The sequence below is a fragment of the Pelodiscus sinensis genome, chromosome 8 (assembly GCF_049634645.1).
Source record: "Pelodiscus sinensis isolate JC-2024 chromosome 8, ASM4963464v1, whole genome shotgun sequence".
NCBI classification, from domain to species: domain Eukaryota; kingdom Metazoa; phylum Chordata; order Testudines; family Trionychidae; genus Pelodiscus; species Pelodiscus sinensis.
In genome coordinates this window covers 18,584,703-18,604,677 of record NC_134718.1, presented here as the reverse complement: position 1 = coordinate 18,604,677, position 19,975 = coordinate 18,584,703, and the positions used below count along the sequence as shown (strand labels likewise).

Genomic DNA, 19,975 nt, shown 5'->3' with positions numbered 1-19,975 from the left:
GTTACTCCATGAGGGGCGTTAACAGGCAATGGGTCAACTGGCAAGTATCACCCTTAACAGGTAGTGCTTACCAAGTAATGTTTAACCAGTTCCTGGGGACCAGCCCTCCCGTGAGGCTGCCAGCTACTGGGCTGTGGGGTGGCTGCTGCTGGGGCTGAGGCCCCCTGCATCTCTCTCTTCCCCCCTCCTGCTCAAGATGCCACCTGTTGCATGAGTATGCATGAAATAAGCACCCTCTTTGCTGTAGGACTTCACAGCAAACCTGGGAGCATGACAATAGCATGAAGAGCTCTGGATGCCATAGCACCTCACTACATACATGGCACAAGGCTAAAACTAAAACTGAACCATAGTAAAGAGACACTTAGTTACTATGCACCTGGCTTAGTGCAACATTGACATTACCTAGATCTTGTTCCCACAGGTAAACTGCCTTCCTAAAATGGTAACAGCCACAGATGGAAGGAACCTAGCACACTATTTGCTTCAGACCTCTCCATGTTATACAACACACAATATCTGATCATTCTTTGGAGCTCTTCTGCTACTATGAAGCTCTGAAACTATCACAAATTTAGGGCAAAGGGGGGAGGAGGAAAGCATAAAGTCACCTTTTTGTTACTATTCTAATAAATCAGTGCTTTAAAGTTATTTGCCTATTTTTGACAGTATTTGGTCAACTAATCAGTTAATTTGTATACATTATATTTGCAAATACCCATAGTGGAAAACAGGGTTGGATTACTCCAAAATTGCCCAATTCTGCACCCTTCCCCTGAAACTCTGGTGCAGACCACTGTAATACTGGAGCATGAGCTGACCCAGTATGCACCTTTCAATCATAAAACATCAGCTATATATTTTGGGTCATTTGCAACGTGTTTTTGAGGTAACTACCTTGCATTTGGGTTGGGGTAAATTCTATTATTGGACTATTATCTATTAACAGTGGAAACTCAGAGCAGCATTTGGACCTTTGGTTAAGAAATACAGAGGTGTGATTTAAGCCAGCTCCTTGCTAGAATGCAATTAATCCCAGTTGTACAAATTGCTCTTCTGACAGATTGCCAGAATAAGCCTTTAACATGAACACTTTCCTTTATTTACTTGTGGCTTTAAAACTTTACCCAAGAAACACTATATAGGACAGTGGTGGTGGTTTGCACTTTGTAAGATGTGTGCTGCACTTAGGATTCATGTTGTCACAATAGTGCCATCTACAGACTGACCTCCCATCAACACTTTTATCTGATTCCTGCTCAATCTTTGATTGTCTCAAGTTTGAGAAAAGCTATGTTCTTGTTGTTAGAACTTAGCCCTGGGACTCAAATTCTGTGTTCTATTCCCAGCTCTGCCAATAACTCACTCTGTTATCTTGGGTTATTCTTGGATTCTGTTATTTCCGTTCCCAACTCATCTGATGAATTGTGCTTTACCCATGAAAGCTCATGATCCTTATATTTGTTGGTCTGTAAGGGTATGTCTACACTAAGGAACAAAGTTGAATTAAGATACGCAACTTCAGCTATGTTAATTGCGTAGCTGAAGTTGAAGTAGCTTAACTTGGCTTTTGACACAGTCTACACAGCAGGAAGTTGAAGAGAGAACACTCTTTCTTTGACTTCCCTTACTCCTCGGGTAAGCAGGGTTACTAGCATGGATTGCAGTGCCCCTCTCACTTTGAATTAGCTGTCTTAACAGCTTTGATCTTCCTCTTTAGTGTAGACATACTCAAAGGTGTCACAGGACTGCACACTTCTCTATGTCAGTGTCCCTCACTGAAAAATAAGGATAAGAATTACCTACATCACATGATAGTTGAGAGATTTAGTTTAATGATATTTTCATAATTACATATATTTTGACTTGCCAAAGAGCAAATGATTTCTTTAAAATGTTCAATTTACAAAGAAATGGAGACAAATGATCAAACCTTCCAAAAATAAACGAAAACAGTGCCGTATCCATCTTAATTGATAATCCTTTTATGTCACCTGATGGTAACGTGATCAAAATGCTTTAGCTGCAGAGGTCTTTTCTAAATTGATGATCACTTCCTGAAAAACAACTAAAACTTCTGTTGCATGGTAGCAAAACAAATTATATTATTCCCTTGGATGAAGTAAAGGCTATAGAAATAAGGCACAAACATACTCCGACCAATTCTTGAAAATATGGATGAAATTTTTCCAGTGATGCAGCAAATTTTCCAGTTTACCTGATCAGTGCAGAGGGAGGAGCAAACACTTTCCACTACTTGTACTTGGTATACAAGGAAAGGGTCAGTATAAAAGGAACTTTATTTGCACAACGTGAAATTTCAAAATGAAGTAAATCTGAATTTATGCTCTGTGGAGCTACAGTTACAAGTAGCTTTGGAAAGCAAAAATCTTGCAGTTGTTGGCAGAGTAGTAATGTTTGGACTTGTAGTGAAACCTAAATGGTGGGGAGAGGTTCTGTTGGTAGTACTATTTTGTTTATATTTAATTTTTGTATAATATCCCCAATAAAGTAGTTCTGAGTGGGAAGAGGGACTCTGGGAGCCTAGAAAGATCTGCTAACCTCCCAGGGGGCTATATTAGATCTCTGAGTCATGGAGTCCTTGCATAGTAAGTGTTTGGTTACAAGCCTTTTATGGGTCCCAGCTCAACTGGGATATCAGTATCTGCATTATAGCTCCTGTCTATTCTTAGGTGGTACTTCAGCAGGACTCAGCAGGCAAGGCAAAAAAGAAGCAATTATTGTGTTTGTAAATGTTGTCTTTTTTCCTTTATTTTTAAAAATATTTTTATTCCCCCCCACCTTTCTGTAGAGCCTTTTTGGTGACCTGAGTAAGAGTTACAAAATGTCTTACAACGTGACTCTCAATGGACCTGGACCATGGGGTTTCCGACTGCAAGGGGGAAAGGATTTCAACATGCCCTTGACCATATCCAGAGTAAGTGCTAGTGAACAAAAAATGTTCTTGCATTTTCTTAGGTTGGAAAGTAGCAGCAAAGGAGTTACTAAATGTACACTCTGACCTGCGCCATATTAAGAGCTTGGTCAGTTTGCTTAAATACAAGAGGCAGAAGGGACTAAAAAAACAGAGCACTTTTGAGGAACTAAAAAAAAATAGAACGTTTTCTTTTAGCACATTTAAACTTGCTGATACAAGGCATGATTTGGCATATCTGATGCCAAGAAGTGAAATCTTTGGACAGTGTAAGAAAGATGAAGCTGTATCTTTACTCAGTAAGAGCAGAAACCTCCTTTTAAATTAATGTTTCTGTCATGCAGTTTTATTTCCCATAATGTGGCTTCTTTGCTGTGGCTAAGGGGCCTTATCTACTTTGTTTATGATGGGATTTGGTAATTGGGATCGAGGAGAAACATGAGCCTAATAAATCAAATGAAGTTTCCAGAAAATGAGCCGGTAGCTGCTTATAAATATGTTGGGTTCTGTGAGACTTTTTTTTGACATTGCCCTCCCTCCTTCCCTCCCCCGGCAAAAAAAAGCTGCTCATCTGTAGCCCATTAATTAAGTCATAGGACTGTGAGTTTTTTCTTACTTGACACAGACTAATAAGACCAATGTCAAAGATTTCAGTAACTTCTTTTTTTGAGAAGAACATGGTGATATGCTTTTGGGTTTTAGTGCTTTTTTTAAATCTTAGATTTTAAAAAAACTTGCTGAAGTTTTTGTAATTGGCTTACAAGGACACAGAGAAGCAGAAGGCTCTGTTGTGTGGAAAATGTCTTAAATTATATAGGGACCTTCCTTTTGCTGATGAAAAGCAGTGAGTGATGCAGTAATTACTTATTGTGGCTATTGAGTATAAATCACTCCACTGGTTGCACTATCCCATTTTTATTTCCTCTGAGTAATTTTTAAAGGCAATCCTGGGGCATGATCTAATTGTTCCCTGACCTATTGTACTAGTTTCCTAAAAGGAGAGAGAGGTGTTACAAAACCTTTCAACACTGAATGCTTTTTAATTTAGATGGTAAAGATTTTCTCTTTAATCAGATACCAAGCAGTTACTGAACATTTCCAATTCAGCAGCTGGAAACTTTTCTCCCTATCTGTTTTTTTTTAAGCCAGTCTCAAGTATGTTTCAGACTATTTAGACATAAAAGCAGAAATAGAGACTCCAGATGCATTCTAACTCCTTCAAAAAATTAGCTGCAGCAGGATTTCCACTTTTTTTGGGTGGAGATAAGAGAAGTTATTTAACAAAATGATCTGCTCAGAGAAACAGGTAGATGGCTAATAAAATAACTGGTTTGGGTGTCATATTATATCAACACACCATTTGTTCCTCCAGCTTTTGAATCGTTTAATACAAAATTTATTGTGTTGACTTTTAGAAACAAAACTGAGTGACTGGTGCAAAGATAAAAACTTGAAGTCTCTAAACCCCTGGGGATAAAGCTCTCTTTTACTCTTCTTTGTGTGTGTGCATAGTTACGTCTGCTCAAAGCTGAGTCTGCGTTAATTTCAGGTTGCTAAATTTATATACTCATACACTGATAGGAATCCTTTATACTCTCTGAAGAGGTATCATTTTTCTGTTCTGTTGTTAAAGAAGACTGCCCTGTTGTTAGTATTACAAAAATATTGTCATAAAAATAAATTACTTTCCTAGTTTTAAGCTATTTTTAGTGTTATAGATGGTGCTGGTCTCCCCTTATTCCTGTACAAGGTAAGGATAGAGACTGCATAGTAGATATTATATAGACATACTTATGACATTTTAGTGCCCTTTATTATAAGATCCTAATTATTTGTAATGCCTAGAGGCCACCAATCAAGGGCTCCATTTTACTTCCATTATACAGTGTACACTACCCTACAAGCCTTTATTTCGAAATAATGTTGAGCAGGAGGACTTCTTACTCTGACTCATGGTAACCTTCATTTCACGAGGAGTAAGGGAAGTCAAAGGAAGAGTGTTCTTCCGGCTGTGTAGACATCACCAAAAGCCAAATTAAGCTATTTCGACTTCAGCTGTGCAATTAATGTAGCTGAAGTTGCGTAGCTTAATTCGACTTTAGCCCTGCTGTATAGATGGGCCCTCAGTGATCTCAATAGCTTTGAGCCCTTCATGAGGCTGAATTTCACTTGAGTGATGAAGTCAAATATGATGTGAGTCTTCTTGAAATCTTGCCCAGAGAAACATTCTTCTTAGTTGGGAATATTACTCTGGACCTTTTTATATCTAATATAAAATAACACCAGACCATGATCCAGTTCTGTACACGAAAATGTACAGTCCCTTCCCCTTGGGGATGGGTGGAAATAAGAATGTTGGGAAGCTGCATTATTTGTTCATTGGAACACTGTGTATCCCATAGTTTTTGGTGGTAATAAACCCTGTTTTCTATATAAAGATGCCCCACACCCATTCTCTGCAATCAATTTTCAGAAATAAGCAAGAAAAGCTGAGAACTCATTCATATAGCACATACCAATGTTATCACAGGAATAATACTGTGCTTTAAAATGATTAGACAAGTTCTGTTCTCAGGGAAGTGCATGAATTTCCAAGTGCTGTCAATGAAGATTACACATGCTTATCTCAGAACAGAATTTGACCCATAGTAGCATGTGAGGGACTGGAACCTCCAACTGTTCCGAAAGCAGTTTAGGCAAGGAGGCAAAGCTCTGGATTGAGACTCGGGAATCCCGAGTTGTGTGTCCAGCTCTGCTGTTGGGTGACCTTGGGCAAGTTACTTCCCATCTTTGTGCTTTGACCTCCCTTCATTACTAAGAGGGTAATGATACCACCTTTGTTAAAGCCCTCTGAGATCTTGCTGGTGAAAAGAACTATGAAAGCTCTTATGACTTCCCTCCTCAGACTAGCCTTTACATTTTAAACAGTGGCATGAAGGAGAATGGCTCCTTGACAAAAGTAAATGGTGAGATGCTGGTTAGTGCCCCTCTGGGGCACTATCATTTATTCTCTAGTAGGAAGTCCAGGTGATCAATTCCCTGCCAAGTCTTCAACAGCTTGAGACACAGGAGTTCCAGTCAATCAGCAGAATGACAGGTGAAGACGTATCTTTGTGTTCCCATGAAATGGAGCATTGTACCTAATGCCCTGTTCTTCATCTAAAAATAAGTGCTTGTTTGGTATCAGCATTGGGTTGGGGGAAAGCAAGCATGTAAGATTTAAGGTCACCCTGCAGCTTTATACTATTTGATCTGTGAATGGAGAATTCATTAGCAAATAAAAAAGATGCCTTTACCGTTTCAGATTCTTTTTTTAGCCCCACCTCACAGCTCCTCATGCCCTAGAGAGCTAACCCTCACCATAATACCCTAGGGCATGTCTACACAGCAGGCAAAAGTTGAATGAAGATACACAACTTCAGCTATGTCAATTGCGTAGCTGAAGTCGAAATAGCTTAATTCGGCTTTTGGCACGGTCTACACAGCAGGAAGTCGAAGGAAGAGCACTCTTCCTTCAACTTCCCTTACTCCTCATGAAATGAGGGTTACTATGAGTCGGTGTAAGAAGTCCTCCAGCTCAACATTATTTGAAATAAAGGCTTATAGTGTAGACACACACTATAATTTCGGAATAAAATCTGTTATTCTGAGATAATGCTGCTGTGTACATGTACCCCTAGACATTTGCCAATCCAGAAGCATTTTGCTGTATTCTAAATTTCACTTGTCACTCCTGTGAAAATGCAGGGGAGTCACAGATACTCAGCAGTACTGAAAGTTGTTGCCAATGGCTAGACTATGTGAGTGGCTCTGGTGCTTTCTAAGTTGATAAGTGCAAGAAAAATCCTAGTGTTGATGTAATCAGTGTTTACCACAAAAATTGAAACTAGGGCAGGGGTATCAGAGCCAGTGAGACAGTGGATAAAGGTGGACTATGATAAATTCTAAGTACTGCTCCTTGGAAAACACTGTCTCGACTACACATATAAAATGTTTGGGTCTAAATTAGTTGTTACACTTAAATGTCATAGAATCACAGGTGTGGAAGAGACCTCAAGAGATCATAGAGTCCAACCCCCTGCTAAAAGATGTTGGAGTCATTACAAATGGTTCTCTGAAAATAGCCACTCTGGGAGCATCTACATAGCAGGGCTTAACTTGAAATAAGCTACGCAAATTGAGCAACATCACTTGCGTAGCTTATTTCAAAACTGGGAGCAACTACACAGCATTTATTCAAAATAGAGCACTCTTCCTCCGATTTCCCTTACTCCTCATACAAGGAGTCAGAGTAAGAAGTCCTCCAGCTTGACAGTATTTTGACATTATTTCGAAATAACTGCCTGCTGTGTAGATGCAGATTAAAGTCATTTTGAAATAACGCTAGTTATTTCAAAATAATGTTGCTGTGTAGAGGTACCCCATGTGTGCAGAAGCAGTCAAAAATGCTAATGGGATTTTAAGAACCATTAGGAAAGAGATAAATAAGACAAACATAATAAAGCCTCAAATAAATCCATGGTATGTTCGTATCTTGAATTCTGTGGGCAGTCTGGTCACGTCCTCCCCCCAAAACATATTAGAATTTGAAAAAGTACAGAGAAGGGCTACTAAAATGATCAGAGGCATGAAATAGGAAGAGATATTAAAATGACTGGGACTTTTCAACTTGGAAAAGAGACAACTAAAAGGGGATATGCTAGAGATCTATAACATCTTGACGGTTTGAAGAAAACAAATAAGAATGTTATTTAATCTTTCACATAACACAAGGACTAGGGGGCACCAAGTGAAATGATTAAACAGCAGATTTAAAACAAATAAAAGGAAGTAGTTGTTCATACAGCATACAGTCAACCTGTGGAACTGCTGGCCAGGGATGCTGTGAAGGCCAGAACTATAGCAAGGTTAAATAAAGAAGTAGGTAAGTTCCTGCAGGACAGGTCCATCGGTGGCTATTAGCCAGGATGGGCAGGGATGTAACACCATGCTCTGAGTGTCCAGTCCCCTCTGAAGCACCTGGAATTGACACTATTGGAGGACAGGATACTGGGCTAGATGGACCATTTGTCTGACCCAGCATGGCTGTCCTTATGTAAAAAATTATAATTGTAATTGTTTAGTAAAGAAACTCCCCAAGATAGCAGTGATGTGAGATAATGACCATGCCAAATAATGCATTTTTAAAATCTTGTCATACTAGGAAACATGCTTTTATACAAATTTCCCAGTTAGAAATCTGTCATCCCAGAGTGAAGTCACTAAAACATAGTCTAACATATAAATGTTCCTGTAATGTGCCTCTTACTTTTCCCTCTACCACACTCTGTTCACAGTTGTCCTCAGGCAGTGGAGACTTAGAATCCAGAGGTGCTTTCACATGAGTTCCAGAATTCACTGTCCCCACTCTTCCAGCTGTTCACCACTCACTTTGGCCATGTTGTTTATCGTTCCACTGCTCACTCCACCACTTTGTCACCTTCTGCTGCCACCTGCCATTGGGATGGCTGCAAGTTAGTCTTTTGAGGTCCCCACTCTTAGTGAGCTTAGCTCTCAGTGAGGGAACGTCACTGCTAGTTCAGTAGGGGGCTGTCTCTTCTATAGAAACATTGTCCCTCAGCAGGTCAAACACTAAGGGTGTGTCTAGACTACAGGGTTTTGTCGACAAAAGTAGCCTTATGTCAACAAAACTATACCTGCGTCTACGCTACCTCTGAGCTCTGTCGACAGTAAGTCGACAGAACGCGGCAGTTTTGTCAATGGCGGTAAACCTCATTCTATGAGGAGTAACTCCTTTTGTTGACAGAGTTCTGTCGACAAAAGGCGCTATTGCATCCACACTGTGCTTTTTCAAAAGAGAGCATCTAGACTCTCTGTCAAAAAAGCAGCTTGCTTTGTGGACAGAACTGGCTGTAGTCTAGATGCTCTTTGTCGACAGAAGCTACGTCAACAGTATGGGTGTGTCTAGACTACATGGCTCCGTCGACAGAGCCATGTAGATTAGGAGGACAGCAAAGAGAAATGAAGCTGCGATTTAAATAATCGCTGCTTCATTTAAATCAAAATGGCTGCCGCGCTGTGCCGATCAGCTGATTGTCGGCACAGCGTGGAAGTCTAGACTGGGATCTGCCGACCCCAGAACCCCAGATCCTTTATGCCTTGTGAAACGAGGCTTATAGTATCTGCCGACGACAGGTTCTGGGGTCGGCAGATCCCAGTCTAGACTTCCGCACTGTGCCGACAATCAGCTGATTGGCACAGCGCAGCGGCCGTTTTGATTTAAATGAAGCGGCGATTATTTAAATTGCAGCTTCATTTCCCTTTTTCATGTAAACTAATCTACATGGCTCTGTCGACGGAGCCATGTAGTTTAGACGTACCCTATCTGTTGGCAAAGCCTCTGTAGACAAAAGCCTATAGTCTAGACGTACCCTTAGACCTGATTATCAGTGGTTCAGCATTAGGGGTCACATAACAAAATAAAGGACTCTATGGGGGCCTACTCAGCAGGGGCAGGTCAAATAGTGCCTGTGATCATTGAGCAAAACACCTGTCCCCCACTCCCTCTCTCTTCATTGGGATCTGGCATCAGAACCTCTGCTTCTCCAGTGCATTTCAACTGAAGGAGTCGCCCAGTTCTGCTGTGTTTTAATCATACAATAAGGATAACAACATTTCATTACCTTGGCTTTCCAGTGATTTGTAACCCAAAACCAGCCAAAACTGATTGCTAGATGTAGCTAGCCGATAACTGGAGGAGGGGAGTATACCCCCTCCTTATCTGGGCAGAGGTGTCTGAGGAAATCCCTGGATGTAATCTGTTTTCTTCTAAAGCCTGCATGTGCTCTTCATTGGCTGGGGTGGGGAGAAAGAGGAGGATGCTCTGAGACAATAATTGCATTGACACCAGTGTTCCCTCTGACTTTTTTCACCCCCTGAGCAGAATGAGTTTTCTTAGGTGCACCAATATAGAGGTGATCTGTTAACAAAATTCACGTGGCTGGAGTGGAGGCAAGCGATTCTGAGTGTGGGAGGAGTCTCAGGCCTAGGGCAGAGGGTTGGGATGCAGGGGTGTGAGGGCTCCACCTGGAGGTGTGGGCTCCATCTGGAGGTGTGGGCTCTAATGTGCGGCTGGGGTTGTGGGGCTCAAGGCTAGGACAGACAATGCAAGGGCTAGGGGTGTGGGCTTTAGGGTGGGGTTGAGCATGAAGAGTTTGGGACCTGGGGGGTTACAGGGTTGGGATGCAGGAAGGGGTACAGGCTTTGGACTGGGGTATGGGCTTTGTAGTGGGGCCAGGTATGAAGGTTGTGGGGTGCAGGAGGGTTCTCAGGGTGGGCTTAAGGTTGGGCAGGAGGTTGGGGCTTGGGTTTACCTAGATAGCTCCCTGCTGGAGCTGGCATGGGAGGGGCTCCCCTCTGCCAGCCGTGGCTGCTCCCTGCTCCTCTCTATCAGCCCCAACAGCTTGGGGCTCTGTCTCCCCACTGCAGCCTTGGGCTCCTTTGTAGGACTTAATAGCTCCTGTGTGGGGCTCAAATGGTAGTTGTGCAGCTTAAAGATAACTACAGTTTGCCCTGTGTCAGAAGTGGGGCTATGTAAATTAATTCTTTTGCTGCTGGTTAGTCATATTACCTAATAGAGTAGACTATCATCATTAAGTGCTTAGATACCATGGTTGATGAATGCTATATACAAATTTAAGATTTTCTTCATGCTCCAGTGAAATGTAGAATGTCAGCAACAGTCCAGAGAGAAACAAGAAGCTTGTAATTTGACTTATACTGAAAATTAAAATTGAATGGGAAGGTGTAAGGATGCTCTGAGATGGCCCTGGTAATGTACGCGTAGTGCTGTTACATAGGGATCAATCTACAGTGTGATATTTCTAACTAATCCATTGTTTGTTTTAGCATTTCCTTCAGTACCAACTGAAGGAGCCAAAACGCTGGGGGAAATGGCAAAAGACATATGTCGTTTTTGGCTTTTTTTTAAATGAAGACAACAGTAACAGGATTGTTAGCATTATGGGAGAACAGTTGGAGGGAAAAAACTGAGGAAACAAAACTTCCTCACCAATCATCTAATTTTGGTTGTAATAAATAAAACAGTCCGGAACTGGTTAAAAGAACCATTTTATATGGCATTGGAAGAACAGGAAAGTATATTTGCTGGGCTGACTTGTTTTTACCAGCATCCTTTCTTCCTTACTGCCTCTTTCACCCCAACTATACCAAGGTATACACTACCTTTCATGAGAGAGACTAATGAGACAGAATTGCCCTTTTGAGGGACTAAATATATCTATAAGAGGATTCCCCTGGCACTTTTCACTTGCTGTACATGGAGACTCCTCACCTTGCATGGTGTGCTAATGGTAAATGATGGGAAGCCCCCCCCTTAGTTTTCTTCACTACTGAAGACAGTGAAGCCTTGAGTCATCTTTTGAAGCTTCATCCCTTCTCGCCTTCCCCTCCCCCCCATTTGCCATTTCATCAGCTGAGTGCTACTGCATGTGAACTGCCTTCCAAATGGGAAAATGTACCTGAGTAAACTGATAACATGGACATTCTGTAGTGGAGTTCAGCACTTGCTGGTGGCGTTAAAGGGGAAATGAGAGCATAAAGGATTAATTTGCCATAGGGCATCAGCATAAAAACAAAGCACCTTTTAGACAGCAGATATCTGACTTTCTATTTAATACATTGACTTCATGATCTATCTCTGCCTCGCCTAGTACAGAGAGATAACCTTTGAAAAGATGAGGGTACCATGGCCTTTTTTGGTATGGAATATGTTAATCCCACTCCTGTATTGTTTCCATGACACACCAAGGCCTATCAATCTGTTCTTTTCTCCCTCTTCAAAGGTGGAGCACTCAAAAATTTCTTCTTCTCCTCCTCTTATTTTAGCTAGACCCAAGAGATTTTGCTTCAATAGTAATAAATAATATTTACACAGCTTAAGAACATTACATTTTGTATATTAGACTTTTCCTATTTTACCCACAGATCATTTTAACTACCAGTGATTGGGTAGATATCAGGATGACTTTTTACTGGTAGAATTACCAGATTTTCCTGTTTATTTAACACGGGCAGTCGGCAAGCAGGTTTGCGGAAGTATGCATGAGTGGTAGCTGGGTATGGAACTTCATAACCATGGCTTACACTGACTAATAACCAAATTCATTTAAATTGTATAATCCTATATGAAGCCGCACATGATAAGCAAATGTGCTGTCTTGGCATCTGATATATGGCACTGATATTAGTATTATACACCTTTGACCATCTCTGGCCACCTCCCCAGGTCTCTGCTGTGATTATTTCAAACCTTCTGAGCTGCTGGTATATTTAAAAATCAGATTTTAAATTAAGAACGTAACATAAGAACATAAGAATGGCCATACTGGGTTAGACCAAAGGTCCATCTAGCCCAGTAGCCTGTCTGCCTACAGTGGCCAGCACCAGATGCCCCAGAGAAGGTGGACCAAAGACAATGATCAAGCGATTTGTCTCCTGCCATCCTTCTCCAGCCTCTGACAATCAGAGGCCAGGGACACCATTTCTATCCCCTGGCTAAAAGCCTTTTACGGAGCTAACCTCCATGAAATTATATATCTTCTCTTTAAACTCTGTTATAGTCCTAGCCTTCACTTCCTCCTCTGGCAAGGAGTTCCACAGGTTGACTACGCGCTGTGTGAAGAAGAACTTTATTTTATTAGTTTTAAACCTGCTACCTATTAATTTCATTTGGTGTCCTCTAGTTCTATTATGGGAACTAATAAATAACTTTTCTTTATCGGCCCTCTCCACACCACTCATAATTTTATATACCTCTATCATATCCCCCCTCGGTCTCCTCTTTTCTAACTGAAAAGTCCCAATCGCTTTAGCCTCTCTTCATATGGGATCCGTTTCAAACCCCTAATCATTTTAGTTGCCCTTTTCTGAACCCTTTTCAAGGCCAAAATATCTTTTTTGTGGTGAGGAGACCACATCTGTACACAGTATTCAAGATGTGGGCGTACCATAGTTTTATACAGGGGCAGTAAGATATTCTGGGTCTTATTTTCTATCCCTTTCTTAATAATTCCTAACATCCTATTTGCCTTTTTGACCGCCGCTGCACACTGTGTGGAAGTTTTCAGAGAACTATCCACAATAACTCCAAGATCTCTTTTTTGATTGTCATAGCCAAATTAGCCCCCATCATACTGTACATATAGTTAGGGTTATTATTTCCAATGTGCATTACCAGGGCTTGCCAAACCACGGCGAGCTCCGCTCGCCAGCTGCACAGATTGCCCAAAACCAGCTCTTCCAGGTTGTAATCTACTCGCCACGGGCGAGGTAGATTGCATTATTTGTCGAGCCCTGTGCATTACTTTATACTTATCCACATTAAATTTCATTTGCCATTTTGTTGCCCAATCACTCAGTTTGGTGAGATCTTTTTGAAGTTCTTCAAAGTCTGCTTCTGTCTTGACTATCTTAAACAGTTTAGTAGCATCCACAAACTTTACCACCTCACTGCTTACCCCTTTCTCCAGATCATTTATGAATAAGTTGAACAGGATTGGTCCCAGGACTGACCCTTGGGGGACACCACTAGTTACCCCTCTCTATTCTCAAAATTTACCATTTATTCCTACCCTTTGTTTCCTATCTTTTAACCAGTTCTCAGTCCACGAAAGGACCTTCCCTCTTATCCCATGACAATGTAATTTACACAAGAGCCTTTGGTGAGGGACCTTGTCAAAGGCTTTCTGAAAATCTAAGTATACTATATCTACTGGATCCCCCTTGTCTGCATGTTTGTTAACCCCCTCAAAGAACTCTAATAGATTAATAAGACATGATTTCCCTTTACGGAAACCATGTTGACTTTTGTCCAACAAATTATGTTCTTCTACATGCCTGACAATTTTATTCTTTACTATTGTTTTGACTAATTTGCCCAGTACTGAAGTTAGACTTACCGGTCTGTAATTTCCAGGATTGCCTCTAGAGCCCTTTTTAAATATTGGTGTCACGTTAGCTATCTTCCAGTCATTAGATACGGAAGCCGATTTAAAGGCTAGGTTACAAACCACAGATAATAGTTCAGCAGTTTCCCATTTGAGTTCTTTTAGAACCGTTGGATGAATGCCATCCGGTCCTGGTGATTTGTTAACGTTAAGTTTTTCTATTTGTACCAAAACCTCCTCTAATGACACTTCAATCCAGTACAGCTCCTCAGATTCATCACCCACAAAGGACGGTGCAGATTTGGGAATCTCTCTAACATCCTCAGCCATGAAGACTGAAGCAAAGAAATCATTTAGTTTCTCCACAATGGCTTTATCGTCCTTGATTGCTCCTTTTATATCTTGATTGTCTAGGGGACCCACTGGTTTTTTAGCAGGCTTCCTGCTTCTAATGTATTTAAACAACATTTTGCTATTTCTTTTTGAGTTTTTGGCTAGCTGTTCCTCAAAATCTTTTTTTACTTTTCTTATTACATTTTTACACTTGCTTTGACAGTGTTTATGTTCCTTTCTATTTATCTCACTGGGACTGGACTTCCACTTCTTGAAAGATGCCTTTTGTCCCTCACTGCTTCTTTTACATGATGGTTAAACCACGATGACTCTTTTTTAGGTCTCTTACTATGTTTTTTAATTTGGGATATACATTTAAGTTGGGCCTCTATTATGGTGTCTTTCAAAAGTTTCCATGCAGTTTGCAGGGATTTGGCCCTAGTCACTGTGCCTTTTAATTTCTGTTCAACTAACCTCCTCATTTTTGTGTAATTCCCCTTTTTGAAATTAAATGCCAGAGTGAAGGACTGCTGAGGTGTTCTTCCCACCACAGAAATGTTAAATGTTGTTATATTATGGTCACTATTCCCAAGTGGTCTTTTAATGGTTATCTCCTGGACTTGATCCTGCGCTCAACTCAGCACTAAATTGAGAATTGCCTCTCCCCTTGTGGGTTTCTGTACCACCTGCTCCAAGCAGCAGTCATTTAAGCCATTGAGAAATTTTATCTCTGCTTCTCTTCCTGAGGTGACATGTACCCAGTCAATATGGGGATAATTAAAATCCCCCATTATTATAAAGTTTTTTATTTTGGTAGCCTCTCTAATCTCCCTTAGCATTTTCAATGTCAGTATCACTGTCCTGGTCAGGTGGTCGATAATATATCCCTACTTTTCAGCTGGTATAGAAATGCAAGTTTTAAAAGCATTAAAAGATTCCTCACTCCTTCCCCAAATTTGGAATCCTCTACTATACCTAAACCTATTTCTCAGGAAAAATAATAGCTAGTGCTAAACCACAGAGAAGCTTGTATCTAGCTATCTACTGATGTTGCGATTATGTTGGATCATCAGTTTGAGTATGACATCATCTTATTCCACAAGAAAAAACATTGAAATCACAGATTCAACATTATGATTATTACTAGGAAGGAAATGGCTTTCCTGTCTAGTGAGAATTTTTCAAAAAAATGTGCATTTCTATACCAGCTGAAAAGTCAAAATTTGCTGGGGGGGGGATGGACCCTCACAAGCCAATAAAACAAAACAAAATATTTTGATTAAACCAAAATGAATTTTTGTTTGTTTCAAAATATTTCATTTTAATTTGCCTTTTTAAAAAAAAAAAAAAACTTTTCAGTCTAAGGCTACGTCTACACTGGTAGCTTCTTGCACAAGAACTGTTTTGCGGAAGAGTTCTTGCGCAAAAAGTCTTCCACAAGAGTGCATCTACACTGGCATGTGCTTTTGCACAAGAGATGTGCTTTTGCGCAAGAGCATCCATGGCAGTATGAACGCTCTCTTGTGCAAGAAAGCTCTGATGGCCATTTTAACCATAGGGGCTTCTGGCGCAAGAAATTCATGTTGCCTATCTACACTGTCCTCTTCTGGAAGAGCTCTTGTGCAAGAGGGCTTATTCCTCATGGGGAGAGGAATAACTCTTCCGGAAGAAGCCCTGTTTTACAATGCTATACTGTAAATTTACTTGCGCAAGAACGGCCTTTCTTGCACAAGAAGCTGCCAGTGTAGACATAGCCTAAATGTATTAACTAATCAACAGTCATTTTGACTCATACTGAAAATTTCTGGTTCAATTTTTGAGGGTGTGTAGATTTGAAACTGATCCTATTTCTCAGTTTCAGCTTTTGATAGAGATTTTGTGGCAGCAAAATGGTTCACTGAAAAATTATGATTTCAGTGTAAGAGACTGTAAACAGATGAAAGGAATAAACGCTGGGTTAAATCTTTATACTCAAATGGAATTTTGTACATGGATGCCCTACAACTGCTCGTCAGAAATACAAATTTATTTTCCTGCATTTCCTTATGCCAGTCTAGTAATGCTCCCTGGGGGTGGGCAAGTGATTCTCTGTGGGCCTGGTCTGGCCTGCCAAGCAGGTTGATCTGGACCAGAGCTGCCCTGCCACTCCCCTGCTCCCAGGCCAATTGAGACCTGGGGACAGGGGACCACGCGAGGTCTCCTATCCATGCCAGGGGCATGCAGCACCAGAGGTACTGTGTGCCTCTTGCAGTGTGGGGATAGGGGGCGAGAGACTTCGAGGTGGAGGCAGTGCACAAAGTATCCTCCCCGCACCAGCCATGCACAGCGCCTAGAGTGAACTGCCAGCTGTTTAAAACAGCTGGTGGTTCACGCTAGGTGCTATGCACCCCTTGCAGGGTGGGGCCAACGAGGCAAAGACTTCACATGTTCCCCCATTCCAGGCCCTGATTGGCTTCGGGATGGGGGGAGTGCACAAAGTCTCCTCCCACCACCAGGGGTGTGGGTTTGAAACAGCTGGTGGTTCACTCTAGATGCCAGGGGGCAAGGGGGTGTTACCCTTGGGGCCTGGATAATACTCAACAACACTCAAATATGGCCTGATAGTGCAACCCCAGTCAAAAGAAAACAGATCCACCCCCTCCCTCAGGGTCTATCACCTGTGAATTAGGCCGATAAAGGAAAACAGACTCCAAGTAAAGGTGAAAGCAAAAAGAAACTGTATTAGGGTTTTTATACAATATTAAAGGGAAAACGGGAGAATCCTGATGCAAATTAATAACTTTTAACAAAACCGTGGAAGTGAACAGTAAAACCCTTAATGTCCCAACTGGACTGCGTGAAAATAATTGGTAAGTTCCACCCCAAATACAAAGGGTTACTTTCCTCCTCTGGACTGGAGTGGCTGAGCCAGAGGTGTGTGGCCCAGGACCTGCAACCTTTGGGCTGATTGAGAGCACTTGGGGAGGAACACTGGGGAGTCCCTTGCTGGTGGCACAGGAACCCTGAAGAGGACGGCAGGGAGGTGACACTTGTGTAGATGGAGACTGTGGATGGGGTGCCTCTTCTATTCCTCTGACTGGCTTGCAGCTGGGTCAGATCCCTTGGTGGTCTCAGGAGAGAGAGCTGACGACCCGTGCAAACACTGCCACTCAGATGGACCACCCCCCCCCCCCCCCCCCCCCCCCCGCATGGGCTCCATCCGGACTTATAAAACCTTCAGGGTGGGAAATCCCTGAGGTGATTTTTACCACGAGATCTCTCAGTGGGGACCAGTTCTGAGGTAACCAAGAAAAGGCGGGAAATTCCGGTCTGTGCCGGTTCTTGTTTACCACTCTGATGTGTAGAGCCCCTCCCTGTCCTGAGGTCACCTGGTATACAGACTCCATGTTGTTTTTCACAAAGAGCCTAGAAATGCCATTCAACATTATCAAATAGACATACAAATTTGTGTAATTAGCACATTTACATAATTGATCACCATCATCAGAGGGTCAGTCTACAGGGGCAAAGACTTCACATGCTTCCCCATCCCCAGGCCAGTCAGGGACTGTGGACAAGGGAGCATGGGACATGTCTTGGCCCCACCCCTTCCACCTGAGGTCCCACCCCTTCTGGGGTGGCCCAGGGCCACTTCAGAAATTTGTGAAGTGGCCTCCCCTTGAAAAATGATTGCCCATGCCTGCTCCAGAGCTTGGTGTTCAGTTTCTCCCTTTGACTCTCATTAAAAGATGATGAGGAAATTGTGTGTGGAAACCTTGCCTAACTTGCTGAAAATAAACCCTTGCATGTCCTGAGGCATTGAAAAGCTTAATTTGTGACAAAATGTTTGGGCTGCAACCTTTTATATGAATTAAAGAAGTAATGTTAATTGAAAAATGTGTGGTTTGTACATAAAGCAAGGACAGCATGTGAAAGGACAATTTCTCTTCACGGAGTTATAATTAAAGTCTGCATAATAAAAAAGGTTACCATAGGAATTAAGAATTAGATCATGTACAGTCTTTTAAATTCTTCAATTAGAGTTTAATGTGGAAAGCCTTTCATTGAAGATTACCAAGGCATTTAGTAAGAAAGTGAATCAATCCTGGTACACACATGGTAATACTGTACTACACTTTTCATGGTATGCCATTCATTCACATATTTTAATACCTTGAATGATGTAAAGCTCATGTCAGCACAAATATGGTGATATTCTTCAAAATATGTCAGAACCTGGCTAGCAGATAAAACAAAAAAGATGTACTGTTCATTGTTACTGTCACAATGTAAGGGTCCAGATCAAATCCTGCAAAACAGTAGTAGTCAGGTCATATATCCTCTAAGCATGGCCCCAAAACTCAATCTGCTGCTAGTGACAAGTATTCTTTGGTAACAGCATTCAGAAGTTATCCTGTTTTAAGGCCCTAGAAGAGACCTTATCCTTATCATACATTCTGATTCTTATGCAGAAAGGAAAGAGCACTTCTTTGTTCTATTGGGAGGCTCTTTTACCGCAGCATAAATATTAGGCATGTCATCTGTATTAGTTTCTGTCTGACCCCTCCCCCCTCCCTTCTATACATGCAAGTGTAAAAAATCTCCATCCCTGTCTCTGAGGTTGAGAATTCTCATGGAAATAAGTACCCAGCAGCCATAGCTCCAAATAGCATCTTGAATTGTTTAATATCAAATTATTTCTGTTTTTCATTGATTGGGTAGTTGACAGTCATTTTTTCTAGGGCAGCAAACAGATCTTGCTCCTCTCCCTTCAGGAAAACCTGACAGGCCAAATGTGCTGCTGTCATAACTGAGTAAATCCATCAGCAAAGTTGGTGTTACCTTCTGTACCGGCTACACACATAGCCAGGGTTGGTGGCATCTGTAACAGAGGGTGCCTGTTCTTGAATACTGTGGATAAGTAGGTTTTGTTCTTTGTTCAGAATTTTTCCTAGCACATTGATTTGTAGCAATGGCAGCTGATGGATTAGGAAGAATTCTGCCTTTCATGATACTAGAACTGCGTCATCCTGCCTGTCTTCCTGAGTCCAAATGCCAGTTGCTGAGTTATTTTGGCTCCCTCATTGCTGCTGTTGGTTGGCCATCCTTGCTGTTAATACTGACCTAAACCAATTTCTCTTAAATGCTCATCAGCTCAAGGCTGTAAATTGATTATGAGCTACCTATAGCTAATTGTTATACTGACGGCATTAGTCAGAATTACTTACTATGCAGCATGAAGACAAATAATAACTGCAAGGCACTGTATAACTAGTACCTGGCTCAGGCTACAAGTACAGCCCTTTAAAGCCTCTGTGGGGACTGACATTCTATATTTAAAGCATCCTGTAATATAGGAAGCTATTTTGAACTGGAGCTAATGCTCCATTTACTTCACACCTCTGGAATGCTTGCTTGGGACAGGGCATCCAAAACTCCCAAAATATATCTTGTAACCCCAGATTCTTGCACATGGTGCCAAATCCAGAATGCTTGGGTATTAGGGTGCATTTGGGCTGCCTTCCCTTCATGCTGGGGGGTCAGTCCTCTGAGAATGTCAACATTCCTTCTAGCCGAGTCACAGCTGGTTCCAGAATGATGAAGAGCAGGTGGTAGTGAAAGGGGTGACTTAAAAAAAAAGACAGCAAAATCAAGGGAGAATTTTTAATCAGTACTGGATGAACTTGGTTGGACTAAGAAACAAACTTAATGTGCTTCTTGCTACACCTTTGTTAGAAGTTGCAAGAGACCAATATCTTTT

The 19,975-nt window shown here is 41.6% G+C and overlaps 1 protein-coding gene across 2 annotated transcripts in view; it reads left to right on the top strand.

The window, feature by feature from the left end:
• The window catches only part of LDB3 (LIM domain binding 3), a 229,399-nt gene that overhangs the window by 5,250 nt on the left and 204,174 nt on the right, over window positions 1-19,975 (top strand). For both annotated transcript variants that reach the window (XM_075934832.1, XM_014578704.3), the window contains exon 2: window positions 2,813-2,938. In XM_075934832.1, the coding sequence (XP_075790947.1) occupies window positions 2,813-2,938 (126 nt within the window). The remainder of the gene's footprint in view (window positions 1-2,812; window positions 2,939-19,975) is intronic.